The sequence below is a fragment of the Rosa chinensis genome, chromosome 7 (assembly GCF_002994745.2).
Source record: "Rosa chinensis cultivar Old Blush chromosome 7, RchiOBHm-V2, whole genome shotgun sequence".
Classification (NCBI taxonomy): Eukaryota; Viridiplantae; Streptophyta; class Magnoliopsida; order Rosales; family Rosaceae; genus Rosa; species Rosa chinensis.
In genome coordinates this window covers 35007593-35023943 of record NC_037094.1, presented here as the reverse complement: position 1 = coordinate 35023943, position 16351 = coordinate 35007593, and the positions used below count along the sequence as shown (strand labels likewise).

Here is a 16351-nt window from a genome sequence, read left to right as displayed (position 1 = left end):
AAAACAAATAAAGAAAACGAAAGTAAAACGTACTGGACTGCACTTTGCGGTAGAGAGTTGAGACTTGAGCACCTCCACCACTCATTTGTTTGGTATCATTCACCCTAAATTGATAACCAACATTACCCCACAAGAAAAGTACCAATCAGTTGATGATGCCTCTTCAGTCAAAGGAAAAACATTACATGTGTTTTCTTTTTCCCTCGATCTAAAGAAATGAAAAGTGGGGACTTCCAAATTACGGTAACTTGCATGGACGAGAGCAACGTGAGGGTTCTTTTAGAGCAAATACATCTATGGACTAAGGACAATTGTTGATTTGCCAACTAAATTAGTACTATCAATTCACTATTCATCCCAAATAGCTTACCCAATGCACCAATGAAAGTCAATGTGTCTGCCAATCAACTATTTACACTTTAAATTTGAATAATTCATTAATTCAAAATAATGTTAAACTTATAATTCATTTAATTAAATAATTTATAATTAAGGTGAGGAAATAAGTAGTTATAGAATTTTTGAAAAAAAAATAATTTTAGGATTTTTTTTTTTTACCTTCCGGAATATTTTTAGGGTGAAAATTAAAATTATCATTATCATAACCAATTGCCTAGGGAATCTTTTCCCGCTGCATGGCCAAGACTAGCCCTCTTCTTCAATTAGCCACCCAATTGGTCCTTCGGTGCATCTGCTCTTAGTGAATGATATATATTTTTGGTCATTTTAATAGATCTCTTGTGGTATCTATTTTTCAATCACATTTCAGCATCTCAACCGTTCAGTTTTTAGGTTCCAATTTGTAGATCATTTCTGCAAAATTTCAATTAAATTGATAATCGTTAAGACATTCATAATTGTAATTTAATTTTCTAAACATGAACGGTTTAGGTTAGACATATTTGGTTCGCCCATTCGATATCCTAACAATGATCAATTTAGCTGAAAATTTGCAGTATTAGAACCTAACTGAGTACTTTATATTTTTTAGGATTAAATTATGTTTAGTCCCTGTACTTTGCCTTCAATATCGTTTCTGTTGTAGGAGAATAGAATTGTGTTTATTATTGATAATAGGAGCCCTTTATATAGGGAGTTTACAGAGTACACAAAAGGTAACAGAATCGGAATACAATTAGTATACCTAGGGTACTTTCCTATTACAACTCTAACCCTAGTTTGTAGAGGCACACATTATGTCGATATCCTTCAACACTCCCCTTTGTGCCGCTCAAACTTGGTGATGACACTTTAATTGTTGCCTCGTTAAAAACCTTGCCAGGTAACAAAAACCCTGTGGGACAAAAATAACCCTGGTCGAAGGACAAAAAGAGCACAACACGTCCTTCACTCTTCAAGATCGAACATGTGGACATCATGCCTCCCCTTGATGTCAATATCTCCCCCTGATTGCTACAATCATGGGAGTTCGGATAACTTTCTCAATCCGATGCTCTTCACACGTTTCTCGAAGGTGGATTTTGGTAACGACTTAGTAAATAAGTCCGCTACATTATCCTCTTATCGGATTTGGTTCACTTCAGTATTTAGAAGTGCTTGTTGTCATTTTGATAGAGAGGAGAAGGAGCACGGAATGTGGCATTTTGCCTTGTGGAGTCCGATCCTACATTTCCGTTGTCTCTTTTCTCTGTAGGGATAGAACAAGCCCATATCAATCGTACCTCTCAAATATCGAAAGATTGTCTTTATACCAATCTAATGGCGTTGCGTTGGCGCGGGGCTATGTCTAGCCAACAAGTTCATAATAATTGAGGTGTCCGGTCTTGTATTGTGCTAAGTACAATAATGCGCCTATTGTACATAAGTAAGCACTTTCGCTATTAACACGTCTTCGTCATCATCCCTGGGACGAAACGGATCCCTTTTAGGGCCAAGACTACGGACGACCATGGTGCATCTTTGACTTTATCAAAAATGTCTATTGACATGGTATACAAGTTCTGAATCTGGACAAAACCGTGTTCTCCCAAGGTCCTTCCTCTCAAACTCGGATTTCAGGTATTCAGCGGTTTCCCTTAACTCTCAAGGGTTCCAATTATGTTTATCAACATAAACCGCGATAATTGCAAATCCGGAACTTGTCATGGAAACGCGTGGGCATAGTTCATCATATCCCTTCCCAATCAAGTAGTTATTTTAGTGAGCATTTCAATCTCGTTGCAAATGCGCTCCGTGGTCTAGAGCCACTTGACTTGGGTAAATAAAGTCCACAAGAACCTTCATTATATTCCGTATCTAGATCCCCATAGAGATACGTAGTGACCACATTCGTAAGCTGCATGTTCAGTTTTTTGGAAACTACCAAACTGACAAGGTAGTGGAGTGCAATGACATCCATTACGAGAGAATATGTCTTCTCGTAGTCGATTCCAGGGCATTGTGAGAAACCTTGCGCTATAAGGTGAGATTGCCATCTCTTTTTCTCATCACGCTATCTAACGAAGACCTATTAATGTCAATAGGTTTTATGTTTAGGAGGTGTTGACATCTCAGGCACGAAATCCTTCCTCTTCGTTAGTGAATCCAATTCAACCTGGATCGCATCTTTCCATTTAGGCCAATTTTCTCTACGTTGGCTTTCTTCAACGGAGTAAGGTTCGAAGTCATTGGTCTCAATAATTCCACGTCCTCATGTACACTAGTGTAGTTCGTAGAGATCTCTATATTTTCAGGAATTGGTTCTAACATTGAGGTGTCCCCCAACGATGTCTCTTGGACATAACCACAATCCAAAATATTCTCATGAGACGGATTATGAGTATCAATGATCAATGGATCAAGTTGTGCCAAACTCGCTCTCTTCTTAGGGCGAGAATCCATCGAACCTATGGGTCTCCTACTCTCTCTAGCGGAACCCATGGCCTATGACGCCATTATGCCACCTTTGTGGCGTCACCATATTACCATCCATGGTAGTGGTGCAGTACCCATCTTCTCTGGGTGGCACCATGTCCTCTTGTGGGGACATCAATCCTTGCAGGCATGTTTGCAGCAGGTATATGTGATCTCGTCACTTTTAGGGGATCAAGATGAGACATAGTGGGGACAGACCACGACAATTCCTGTCGTTCCTGTTGAACATTAACGTTCTAATCTCCCCCTAACGACGGGAAGACTGTCTCATCAAAGTGACAATTCGCAAATCCAGCGAAATAGAGATCGCCTGTCAAGGGTTCTACATGGCGGACTTATAGTTGGAGACTCATGTCCAACAAATATATATATATATATATATATATATATATATGCATTCGTTGCAATGACTCATGTTGTTGCGCTGTGGCGACGCAATTGGCACATGAACCGCACACTCAAATATGCATAAATACGATATATTAAACTCGAACCCAGTCACTAGCTGTAACGCAAATAAAAGTTGAGTGGCTGCTATGAGTCGTAGACGAATTAGCATAGCTGCATGCGTTATTGCATAACCCAAGCGGAAATATTGGTGCGCATTACCAATGTCCGGGCTACCATTGTAGTCGTTTAATGGTGGCTTTTAAGCGAGACCAATTGGGTGTGTACATGGGAATATGATGCTTGATATCAATACCCAATGGTATGCAATAGTCATCGAAAACTGTCGATGTAAACTCTCCAGCATTATCAAGTCAAATTGACTGAATGGGATGTTCTAGGTAGTGAGCCCGTAGCCATATGTTATGTGCTAGGAGTGTAGTATAAGCAGCATTACGAGTGGATAATGGCACAACACGTGACCAGCGTGTTTGCGTATCAACCAACACCATAAAACATCTATATGGTCCGCAAGTTGGTTGATCAAATCCATAGAATTCCCTTAGATTCCTGGTGAGAATGGAATTATTTCCTCAATCTCCTTTGCATAGGATGGTCTCAATCCTAAATAACGGGCTTTACAGAACGAAACATGGGCTTTATAATCAACCAATAAAGGTGTTGGTGAAGCCATAGTGTCACAATAGACTTGAAAAGTAGAGAGAGGAGTTTATGGCGTCAATGCCATGTATTTGCCGCAGGGGGTAGGCGGCACTGGCCATGTATGGCCTGTCTTTGCACAATCATGGCACCATGAGGCACATGTGCAGCTCCTCGAACCAATTCTTGGTTCTTACTTTTCTTCATTCTGAAAATGGATGTCCGTGTAAAGTCTTTAATACACGGATCATCATGTCAAAGCCTATATGTGCCAAAATCCCATAAGTCGTCTCTCATGACATAATTGGATTCAATAACTCAAATAGTGGTTGCATACAACCCACTAGAGCGACACATAAGTTTCTCTAATACTCGTTTATGTCCGTAGTCATTAGAGGTGATGCAAAGGAACTCTGTCCATTCTCATAATGTGTTTCCACATGAAAATCATTGGCTCTTATATAATAAAGTTCGAATTAAGGTATGTCCAAGACATTAAGTAAAAGAATTGACACTTTATTAATAGCCAATGATTACATCAAGGTTTCCAAAGTCTAATCCAAAATAAAATCAAAGTAAGACACATTGTAGTCACTCTATCCATTTGGTAACTCCAATCAAATATGACCAGGAAAGTAGAGAGAGATGTTGGTGGAGCGAGGCTCTCTTAAGTACCAATAATCTCAATGACTTTCCTAGACATCACATTTTATTGGGTCCGCCACATAAGAAAGAGTTTAAGACAATTGTCATTTATTGACTAAGGCAAATTGCCATTACAAAAGTTCTTGGAAAATAAAAAGGACTAATCAAAGTCTGTTGCATCCATGTGCACTTCATCTTCAGCTTTGAAGTCCTCTATGGTGAGATTGACATCTCCACCATCTTCTTCTTCTTCTGCAAGGTACACTTCTTGCTCTCTCAGGTCTCTATATGCCCTGTAGCTTGCAGCTAGTTCCTCGCTTGCCTTGCATTGCTTGAACCAATGCTCAATTGATCCACATCGATGACACTCATCATTGCGGTTGCCTCCCTTTAATTGAGGTGCACGTTGTGCACGTTGCGGGCGTTCCCTAGGAGGGTTGGTGCCACCACCACGACCCATTAAGCCACTATTACGGCTAGGGATACCACGACCCCCTCTCCCACGTGTGGGATTACCACCACGTGTATCCACACCAAACTTGCGGTTTCCTTCCTGGTTATGGCGGTTATATGGGCCCAAACGTCCCTCATGTCCCCCATTCTTAGGGTACCGCTCCTTGCGCCCTCCTTTGGGTGCATTATAATTCGCCTCATGAACGCTCTTAGTTCCAATGGGCCTTGAATTATAATTCCTCACGAGTATGTTATCATGTTTCTCAGCTATAGATATAATATTGATAAGCTGATGAAACCTCGTGATCCGTCCAGCATTGACTTCAGTACGGTATTGCTTTGATACCACAATGGCTGAAATAGGGAAGGTGGAGAGAGTTTTCTCAATTAGCTCTTGCTCTGTGACAGGTTGTCCACAAAACCTCAACATGGACTGTATGCGAAGAGCTTTTGAATTATATTCAGCAACAGACTTGAAGTCAGCAAAGCGCAGATTGTTCCATTGAACCTTCAAGTCAGGGAGGAGAGAATCTTGGACATTGCCAAAGCGCTCTTCTAGCGCTACCCATAGCTCTCTTGCATCCTTGATCGACATATACTCCAATCTGAGTGCCTTATCCATATGGCGTCGCATCAAGATAACTGCTTGAGCATGCTTTGTACATGTTCGGTTGAACATAAGATCCGGGTTAGGTGCCTGGATTATGGGTAATATTCCCTTTGAAGTGAGATGGTTCTCAACATCGGTTACCCAACTGTGGTAATCCGAGCCTGTTGAGTCAAGCATGGGAAAATCGAGTCTAGGTTCATTCGACATCCTGAAAATAAGAAGAAAAGATATATTAGTTTCGGAGTTAAACTTCCACGAAAACTAAAATAATAAGATTTCCGAGCTATGCTACCAAGAAATCAATTTCCAAGAATCTCTTTTGGATTAGACCAACAGTGATGTTTTAATATGGTCACAATTTGATGCTTACGGACGCTCTTAGTCCAAGCATTGTGAACGCTCTTAGTTCACACGAACACTCTTAGTTCGTTTAATTATGAACACTCTTAGTTCGTTTAATTATGAATACTCTTAGTTCATACGAACACTCTTAGTTCGTTAAGCATGAATCCCCACAATTCCGCTTTGTTAAGTACTCAAAATCATTGGGCAACATATATTCCAATATTTGCATAAAATAAAAGGAATTTAAAATACATGAAAGCAGCAACCTTAATAAAAACTTACGTGATTGTTCTTGGGTTGAAGACACGCGCGTGTTGATGCAGGCGTGTAGCTAAATTAGGATTGCTGGAATCTAGTCAGAAATTGGCAGTTGGTGGGCTGCCCTTCTCTCTCCTTTCTTTCTTCTTTTCTTCTTTTCTTTTCTTCTTTTCTTCCTTCTGGTTTTTGACTTTGCGTCCACCTTCTTCCACCCTTTTCCTTTTCTTCTCTTCTGGGCCCCCTTTCTTTTTTCTTTCTTTCTTTTGCTGGCACGTGGGTGGGAGATTCTTCTCCCCTTTTTTCTTTTCCTTTTCTTCTGGTCTTCTCCTTCTTTCTTTCTTCTGGTTCTTCTCTTTTTTTTTTTTTTTTTGGTTCTTCTCCTTGCAGCGATCAACTGTTGAGCAGGTAGGGGGAGGCTGCTGGGATCGGAAGCTGGTGCTACTGCAGTTCGACGTGCTGGTGCAGAGGGGGGGCTGGTGCGTTGCAGATCACGGCCGGGGCTGCTGGCGGCTTGGGCTGCTGGGGGCAGGAGGCTGCAGGTGCTTGGGCTCTGGCAGTTGTGCAGCAGGGAGGTGCGGCAGGGTGGCAGGAAACAGCGGGGCTGCTGTGCAGTGCGGGTGCGCAGGCAAGGGAGGCCGGTGTTCTGCGGCAGAGACAAAAGTGTTTTTTTTTTCAAAAGCTATAGGGTTTTTTTTTCTTTTCTGAAGCTAGGGTTAGAACTCGTGCTGATAACGTGTTGTAGGAGAATAGAATTGTGTTTATTATTGATAATAGGAGCCCTTTATATAGGGAGTTTACAAAGTACACAAAAGGTAACAGAATCGGAATACAATTAGTATACCTAGGGTACTTTCCTATTACAACTCTAACCCTAGTTTGTAGAGGCACACATTATGTCGATATCCTTCAACAGTTTCGGTCCCTGACATTTTAATTTAATCTATAAAGTCTCTGATCTCACAATTTCCTTTCAATTAGTCCACTCTGTCCAATTACTCTGATAACTGGCTGACGTGGCATGAATTTAAACGGCAACTCAGCGCCATGTAAGCATATTGGATGGTAAAATGTCAAGAATAGCCCTCCCCTTTTAACTTTTTAATTTTTTTTTTATTCTACTCTATTTTCTTCTTGCTGCAACATGTTCTTCCTCACACCGAATCCAAGGGAGCTTTCTGAGCTTAGAGAGAGGGAGGAGCGTTGTAGCCATGGTCAAATTTTTGAAGCCAAACAAGGTCGTGATCCTCCTTCAGGGTCGCTATGGCGGTCGCAAGGGCCGTGTTCCTCCTTTAGGGTTGTGATCCTCTGCCACGCTCTACACTCTAGGCGTCGATCTCGAGGTCGTCACCCCGACGTGCTCACCAACAAGGAAAAGAAAGTCACCGCTTTGAAGGAGACCAAGAAGAGGTTTGAGGAGAGGTTCAAGATCGGAAAGAACAGTGGTTTGAATGTGGATTTGACCGGAAGGAGATCTGAGGTGACCTTGCAGTTGAGGATAGAGATTCCGGTGTTTTGGTTGGGGTCCTTGCGACCACCGAAGATTTCAGTTTTCGAATCAAATTTACATTCGGAGGTCAATTTCTTGATCAATTTTACATTTGGTTCAGCTTTGGTCCCAATTTCTTTGATTTCTCAAAAATAGGGGGCGTTTCATTGCTCTAATTCGTCTGATTCTGTTCCAAATCTTCATAAAACTTGGGTTTTTCAGCTACAATTCAGCTTCTACAATTCAAGCTTGGTTCGAATTGCATCTGTTTTGCCTTGTATATGAGATGAAAATTGTATATGAAATTTGTTTTGCCTTTGTCTTATATCTTTTCTGCAAAGTGTGTTAATTTGCATCTGTTTTGTAGAGTGTGTTAATTTGTTTAGTCTTGTCTTGTTATTACTATATGTGTGTTTGTATCAGTTGGCTTCAGTAGTTGCTTTGAAGTGATGAAATCATAGTTGCATTCAAGCATCTGTTTTGGTATACTAGCCTGCAATTGGGGGTTTGGAGTGAAAAATTGAATCACTTTGGAGTTATTTTTTGGTGAAGAATGGGGAAAAATGCATGGGGATATATTGGACAATTTACAGGTCAAGTGGCATGCAAACTGCTGAGGTGGTGTGACTTGGAGTGCCACATCAGCAAATCTCAAGTTAATGGCCAGAATTGACGGAGTGTACCGATCAGACGAAAATTGTAATGTTAGAGACTTTTCAGATTAATTGAGAATGTCAGGGACTGAAACGAAAAAAGGGTCATAGTACAAGGACTAAACATAATGTAATCCTATTTTTTAAACATATCATTAAGTATAAAGAAATAATCGACATGTAGAGGAAGAAATTCTAAACAGATCAAAAGTCTCAATATATATATATATATATATATATTTATATTTATATATATCACGGAGAGGATCAAGAGCGGACGTCCGCACTTTCGCTAAAGTGTGGACGGCGATGCAGCAGTTCCGCTCGGGGCGCGAAGGAGCGGCGGAGCATGCCGGACTGAGGCCAGGGGTCGGACGGACCTGTCTGCAGTTGGGGGGAGTCGCCGGCGACGAGGTTGCAGCGCTGCATGTTTGGTTGCAGTTGCAGGTCGGGTCGCTGCCCAGAAACCTGCAACCCCGACCTGCTTCGACTTCAATAGCTGTCCAGACGCATCTGGAAAGCCTCCGGCCTCCGTCCGGCAAACTCCTCGCCGCCGTTGCTGCCTGGAATAACCTTCTGCGTCGCCATCCGCACTTTAGTGAAAGTGCGGACGTCCGCTGTAGATCGGGCCTTTATATATATATATATATATATATATATATATAGAAGGAGAGAGCAAAAAAGTCCTAAAAATAAATAAAAAGAATAAAAAAAGAATTAATTGGGTAGTAGGGAAATAATCCCTTAGAGTGTTTTGGGTAAATGGGGTTAAAAAACTGTTAGTGGAGCAAGTGGGCAATTTTGTTGTTAAAATTGGGTAAATGATCATTTTCCCTATATATATATAGGATTTTTCTTAGGTAAGCTTAAGGAACGGATTTCCAGTTTTTGGCTACTTTCCGATCACATATTTACATCTTAACCGTTCAGTTTTTATGTCCTAATGTATAGATCATCTCTACAAAATTTCAGCTAAATTAATGATCGTTAAGGCATCCAAAACTGCAATTTACACGAACGAACTGAATCTGTTGAACCGGAACCGTTTGTGTACATTGTTGTAAATTGCAGTTTTGAATACCTTAAAGATCATCAATTTGGCTGAAATTTTGCAGAGCTAATCTATACATTAGAACCTAAAAACTGAATGGTTATGATGTGAATATTTGATCGAAAAGTGGCCAAAAACTGAAAATCCGTACCTAAGCTTAGGTAAGGATGTCCTTAGCTAAAAAGGACTCTGTGTGTGTGTATATATATATATATATATATATATATACAGATCTTATCCAGAGCGGAGCTCCGCTTTAAAACTTAACGTGTGAAGTTCGAGTTTTGGGTCACTTTTCAGTCGCACGTCCACATCTCAACTGTTCAGTTTTTAGGTACTAGTGTATAGATCGTCTCTGCAAATTTTCAGCCAAAATGATGATCGTTAAGGCATTGATAATTGTCTTAAAACTAGTACGGTTCAGGTTGACAGATTCAGTTCGTCCATTGGTTTAAGCGAGTGAGATACCTTAACGATCATCAATTTGGCTAAAAATTTGCAGAGATGATCTATACACTAGTACCTAAAAACTGAACGGTCGAGATGTGGATATGCGACCGACAAGTGACCAAAAACTCAAACTTCACACGTTAATTTCAAAGTGAAGTTCTGCTCTAGATAAAATCTGTATATATATATATATATATATATATATATATATATATATATATATATATAGATCCTATCCAGAGCGGAGCTCCGCTTTGAAATTAACTTGTGAAGTTCGAGTTTTGGGTCACTTTTCGGTCGCATATCCACATCTCGACCGTTCAGTTTTTAGGTACTAGTGTATAGATCGTCTCTGCAAATTTTCAGCCAAAATGATGATCGTTAAGGCATTGATAACTTCCTTAAAGCTAGTATGGTTCAGGTTGACAGATTCAGTTCGTCCATTGGTTTAAGCGAGTTAGATACCTTAACGATCATCAATTTGGCTGAAAATTTGCAGAGATGATCTATACACTAGTACCTAAAAACTGAACGGTTGAGATGTGGATATGCGACCGAAAAGTGACCCAAAACTCGAACTTCACACGTTAATTTTCAAAGCGGAGCTCCGCTCTGGATAGGATCTGTATATATATATATATATATATATATATATATATATATATATATATATATATATATATATAAACACATCTAATTTTCAACACGTCTACTTTATCTACCTTTCTCCTCTTCATTTAATGGGACATTTACTGGATTTGGCAATTTTAATGGAGATTTGCTAGCCTCAAATCTATAGGGGAATAGGGGAAATGATTGCAATATATGATCTCCCTTTTTTAAGAATCGGATTTCACATCAAAACAACTAAATTCTTTCATCCATTCAAAATTGTCTCACACGATAGGGACAAGTATTTGAACTATAAAATCTTCATGAGTTTATTCTCATTCATACATTCCATTTTTTCGATGATGGAAATAAAATTACAAGGCAAAACCTCTATAACAACCTAAATTGAGAACATAGAAATGGATTGAGGACATTGGGGGGTAAATTATTATTCCAACTACCAACTCCAATCTGATGACCAAGATTTGATTGAATTCAATACTCTGAAACTAACTGGCTAAGGATTTTATATCATGATCCAAAGTACTGATCCATCAAGGTGTGTGGATTTTGTTGTTGATGCAATCAATAAGAATTTTTTAGTCTCCTTTAATTCTTGAAAGACCATGCAAAGCAGCAGCTTGCAGACCAGCTCGTAGAGCAAAGTTTTCAGCACATAGCACATTAGACAAGCCTAACTTCTTAGCAGAAGCAATAACTGGAATCTCTTGATCATTTCTAATAATAAAACCAGCTGCAGCTTGATTGCTATTGAGAACAGAACCATCACAATTTAATTTAACAAACTTAGAGGGAGGGGGATTCCATTTAATTATCCGAAAGTTTGTGGAAGCATTTTGTACAGAAGACACAAGCAGATAAGAATGTTCAATGTAGCATAGTAGGCTTAGTAGATGCAGCAAAAGCTATTTGTATAGCATCTTTCTGGTTGTGTAGCTATTTGTATTGCAGATAAGAATGAATTTTCAGTCCATTTAAATAAACATGATATACCAGTAATTCATGTTATTTTACTTTCTTTTTTCTATACAACCACAAAATATATTTTTCTGTCTCCATATTCATCCGATACGCTTTTCTCAGAAGTTCTTGGCTACAGACACTTTATTGAAGGATGGTGATTAAAAACAATTAGGTGACAGAAACAATTAGAAAGGATGCTAACCTTTAAATCGTTAGCTGCATGTATTGTAGAATCCAACAGCCAATTCCCTATTTAACAAGAAAACACAGAAGCCCCAATTCAACAAGCTCTCTAAAATCTCTCCGTTTATAATTGAACACATTGATCACAATTCTACATGAAGCAAAACAAATGAAAGACAATTCCCTTCATTCCAGTACCACAGTAGCACCCAACTCCTTGAGCTTGTCAACAATGGGGCCTGCCTCCTCTTTGGTGACACCCTTCTTCAGCAAAACTGGAGCCTTTTCCACCAAGTCTTTAGCGTCCTTTAGTCCCAAATCAGTGAAAGTCCTAACCTCCTTTATGATCTTGATCTTTGCCACTGCGTCAAACTTCTCAAGCTTTATATCAAACGCGGTCTTCTCCACCACCTTGGAGTCTGTGGAGGCAGACCCAGATTCGGAGGATGTCGGGCCTATCCCTGAGACTGCTGGACCATATCGGTTGAGGCCCATTTTTAACCTGAAGAGGATGGAGTAGTCATGCCTCTCAATCTTTGTGAGGTCCAAGAGGTTGTCAGCAATGCACTCAAGATTCTTGGACCGAGGCTCAGTTGCTGCAGTGGCTGTGTAGAGGGTGCGAGAAAGACTGCACGTGGCAGGTCTGGATTGGGACCTGCAGGGAACATTTGTGGTTAAGGACATTGTGGAAAGTAAAGGGGTTGGGGTTTTGTGCAACAGAGATTCATTACCTAGCTGGACAACAAGACAATCATTATATTTCCTGAAAGTCAGGTAGTTCAGTTTCCATATCGAAACTTAACATAGAGGCTCAAGTATAGCAACGGTGTACGTATATTGACATTCATTACCTATCTGGCTATCTCCCATATATACATAGGTATTCAAGATATCAATAGAACATGCAAGTCGCTTCTACAAATCATATTCATTATTCAGCAGAACATCTGTTGCACAAGAACCGGATGCAAAATTTATAAAACCCATCTATTGCTACTAAACAGAATACCAGTGAACCAAAAGCAAATTCAAATTCTACACCAAAAGAGCAACAATAAGAAAAAGGAACCAAAAAGAAAAGGAACATACTTTTGGGACATGAAGTTGATTTCCACCTCCCGAACTTACCCTGATATTTGTTGAGCCACAGTTCTGGCAGGTGAGTGTATTACAGCCTGGAATGTATGTCGAACAAAGAATTAAAGAAAGAACAACTGAACAAAATAAATGAAAATTACCAGGCACAATCAATTTTGAGAGTACAAAACGACTAAATGATGTGACAGTTGTGGTTTCACTTAAAAAAAAAAAAAAAAAAAGCAGCTCATGCTTTAAGATTGTTATTAGCACATATGCACAGAGAAGATTGGCAACCCAAAATTGTTCAGTATAAAAGATGATATGTTGGAGTATATGAAGTAAGAGCCCCATTGAAGAGTAGGTCAAGATAATAAATTATACTGAACAATTTTACAGAGATAAAGATGGCAGATGTACCTTACTTTGAAGATGTACTTTGGACCCTAAGATAGTAGTAATGGTTTGAGAAACACAAGCATGGCTTGAGAAGCGTCGTAGAGATGACATCGGAAATCAACAAACAATTGGAGAGCCAAACTTGCACCCTGTCAAATTCAAAATGATCATCATATACAAAGTGAAAATGAAAGTACCACATTTTCATTTTATATTATTTCACTAATATTAATTATTGAACCTTTTAAAGCAATATTTGTTTCATAATTAACTTGGGAAAGAAAAAAAAAACAACCAAACAAACAAAATGAACTGTCGAATAAGTGAGTTAACATTCTCAGCAACTCATTTGGTTGACTGGTGCTTTAGCCATTGCCCATATATATGGACTGTTCAAACCCAATCAGTAAATCCTTCTTTGTTTTAGCCTGAAATGGTTTTGTTTTTGTTTGGGTGCGGGGGTGGGGGGTGTTTTCCTATATGGATTGTTTGAATAATAACTTGAATAGACTATATGGCTTTTAGTGAAGTTTAAAGAAAATCCTAACAAATATTAGGTGAGAGTGTTGGATTCCATGCCTGTACAGTATGTTTTTAAAAATGGTTGCTGGTTGCTAGACATATGACATGTTTACAGAGTTATACGAGATGACAATTGTATAGTGCATAGATGATATACATGTAGCAAACCATCATTGATAAAAAAAGAACCTCTGATCAAATGTATTAACAAAAATGCACCAAACCAACAAGAAAACAAAGAAGCATGTTCCGTCCACATAGACACACTGCAAGTACAATCCTAATAACTCTTCTCATTATACATACAATACTAATATACCTCCTTGACAATAAAATTAGTAGAATAAAAGTACATTACTAATATTGGTAATGCAATCGACTCCTCAAGCCAATGGCCATCTGCCTGGATGGAGCAGTGCAAGCCTCATTTGCGGGTCCTTGCTTAAGTCTGTCCTGAACTCCCAAGTCTATCCTCGATCCCAAATACAAACGACCTCAAGTGCCTAAATAATATTCTCCATCCTATAAGTAAACCCATAATTTAGTTCACAACACGAACATAAATTCATAACAATTAGCCATTCCCAATCATACGGTTCAACCATTATATGACAACATTATTCATACTATGCCATGATTGGGGTTCGGTTAAACCTTTTCGACCTTCCAAAGTCCAAATGGATTCCCAACTCAAGTTCTTTTCATAGTTTGGACCAGTATGCTTACGATTTATATTGCTGCCACAACATACATAGTCCAATACTCAGTTTAACTACTATATAATCTGAGACTGGTACTCTACAGAATCCATCCACATATGGTTTTGTTAATAGCTTTAGACACAAATCCAGTTCAAAAAATCATAATCAAATCACCAACTAACCCAAATATGAATCTTCTACCTAAACCCATCAGTCAAAACCCCGAAATTTCTCAAATTTCTTCTGCAACAGACGGAAGCAATTCGAGAAATTTGAAACAGAAAAAGAACACCCACGACAAAAAAAAAAAAAAAAGTTTTACTATAACAGATAAGAGATAAAAAAAACTGACCAAAGATTTCCGTCGACCTGAATCCAAGGACACTGTTGAAGGGTGAAGGGTGAAGAGGATGAAAACTGATTTAAGTTGGAAATGTGGGCTGCCGGTGCCTCCAGTAGTGACTAGTGAGGGACTGAGAGTTTTTGTTTGAATGACCCATAACAAAATTCCAATAACACCCTTATACTTAACGGGTTTCTAATGGGTCGTGTCAGGTTAACCCATTATTAATGAGAAATACTAAAGGGTTGTGTTGTCTGTAAGTCTGTGAAAATAAGCATTTATTATTTATGACAAAGCAGAAGCACCTGAGTGTAGTTTAACAAAATTCATTAATTTCTCCAAGTTTTCAGAACTTCTTTTCACAGACATCGTTTTTAAAAGTTACGAAGTGTAGTTTCTCAATTTCTCAGCTGGAAAAAGTTAGTGGACCAAAAGCATTAATCTTATCAAACAGCTAAAAGGTAAATTCCTCCTATGGTACTTGAGGTATTGCTATTTGGACAGTTTGATACCCAATGTATTAAAGGGGACAGTTTGGTACCTGAAGTTAGACTCTGTTTGACACTTTGGTACTTCTGTTAATTTTTCTGTTAAATGTAAGGATAAAATTGACATTTAGAATATATGTATAAAAAAATAATAAAAAACATGAGTTTGTGAGTTGATTGATGTTTTTCATAATTTTATAGATATGAATTAATGTTTATGAGTTATGTTGAAGGTGAAATATTTGAATTTTATGTTAAAAAAATATAATAATCAGATATTTTTTTTGTACTATTCTCTATGAATCCACTGATTTTTCCTCCAAAACTCGGATTTTTCCTCCTCCTCATAAACACAATGCGATGATATTATTTGGTATTATTTTAGGTCTTCATCATTTTTTGGGTCATTTAGGAGAAAATGAAAATGAATTAATGCTTTTGGGTTATGTTAAAGTTGACATAATTGAATTTTATGTTTAAAAAAATTTAATTGTACGAGACTAGTTTCAATGGAGTACTCATGGGTGTTCACTATATGATTACTATATTTCTTAAACATAAAATTCAAATATTTCACCTTCAACATAACCCATAATTAAGCATTAATTCATACCTATAAAATTTTGAAGAAAATTGACCCACAAACTCATGTTTTTTTATTATGTTTTTATACATATATCCTAAATGTCAATTTTATCCTTACATTTAACAGAAAAATTAACAGAAGTACCAAAGTATCAAACGGAGTCTAACTTCAAGTACCAAACTGTCCCCTTTAATACATCAGGTATCAAACTATCTAAGTAGCAATATCTCAGGTACCATAGGAGGAATTCACCCACAGCTAAATTAGACCCAAAAGAGTGTTTGGTCCCCAAAGCACCTCAGAAAGCAATGCCAAACTATGCCTAATATTGTGTGGTTTTGGATCAAGGCGAAGAACCTGTTTGCCACTCTTTCCTCAATCAATATTGTTTGATCAACATACCGAGGTCCTAGTATTGGTCAACCAACGCATCTGAGTTACTGGTATTTCAACGTATTGTGGTTCTCGTTCTTTCTAGTTGATTTAGTTGTGTTGATTTTTGATGTGGTCTATTTTCTTTTGGAGAAATTTTGACCTGCGTGGGGTAAACAGGTAGCAATACGCTAGTAGGGTTAGGCGTTCTT

The 16351-nt window shown here is 38.6% G+C and overlaps 1 protein-coding gene and 1 pseudogene across 6 annotated transcripts; one reads left to right on the top strand and one right to left on the bottom strand.

Annotated features, from left to right (window-relative positions):
* Window positions 1–7440: 7440 nt before the first annotated feature.
* LOC112177825 lies at window positions 7441–7874 on the top strand (annotated as a pseudogene).
* Window positions 7875–11693: 3819 nt separating this feature from the next.
* On the bottom strand, window positions 11694–14836 carry LOC112180257 (50S ribosomal protein L7/L12). 6 transcript variants are annotated; one of them, XM_024318782.2, is made up of 5 exons: window positions 14703–14836; window positions 13969–14171; window positions 13149–13276; window positions 12780–12826; window positions 11694–12306 (listed from the first exon to the last, which is right to left on the bottom strand). In XM_024318782.2, exons 3-5 carry the CDS (start codon window positions 13236–13238, stop codon window positions 11838–11840), a joined length of 606 nt encoding a protein of 201 aa, XP_024174550.1. In that variant the 5' UTR covers window positions 13239–13276; window positions 13969–14171; window positions 14703–14836; the 3' UTR covers window positions 11694–11837. The 6 variants fall into 6 exon arrangements, with proteins under 6 accessions (XP_024174550.1, XP_024174546.1, XP_024174549.1 ...); XM_024318778.2 differs by having other exon boundaries at window positions 14003–14171; XM_024318781.2 differs by having other exon boundaries at window positions 14008–14171.
* Between the last annotated feature and the right edge of the window lie 1515 nt (window positions 14837–16351).

Bases quoted from the DNA above. Each gene is read 5' to 3' on its own strand.
- LOC112180257 (XM_024318782.2), bottom strand. From the start codon at position 13,238: ATGTCATCTCTACGACGCTTCTCAAGCCATGCTTGTGTTTCTCAAACC. The intron at 12,827-13,148 runs GTACATCTGCCA...CATACATTCCAG, and splicing joins AAGTACATCTTCAAAGTAAG to GCTGTAATACACTCACCTGC. The intron at 12,307-12,779 runs GTAAGTTCGGGA...TGTTCCCTGCAG, and splicing joins GTGGCTCAACAAATATCAGG to GTCCCAATCCAGACCTGCCA.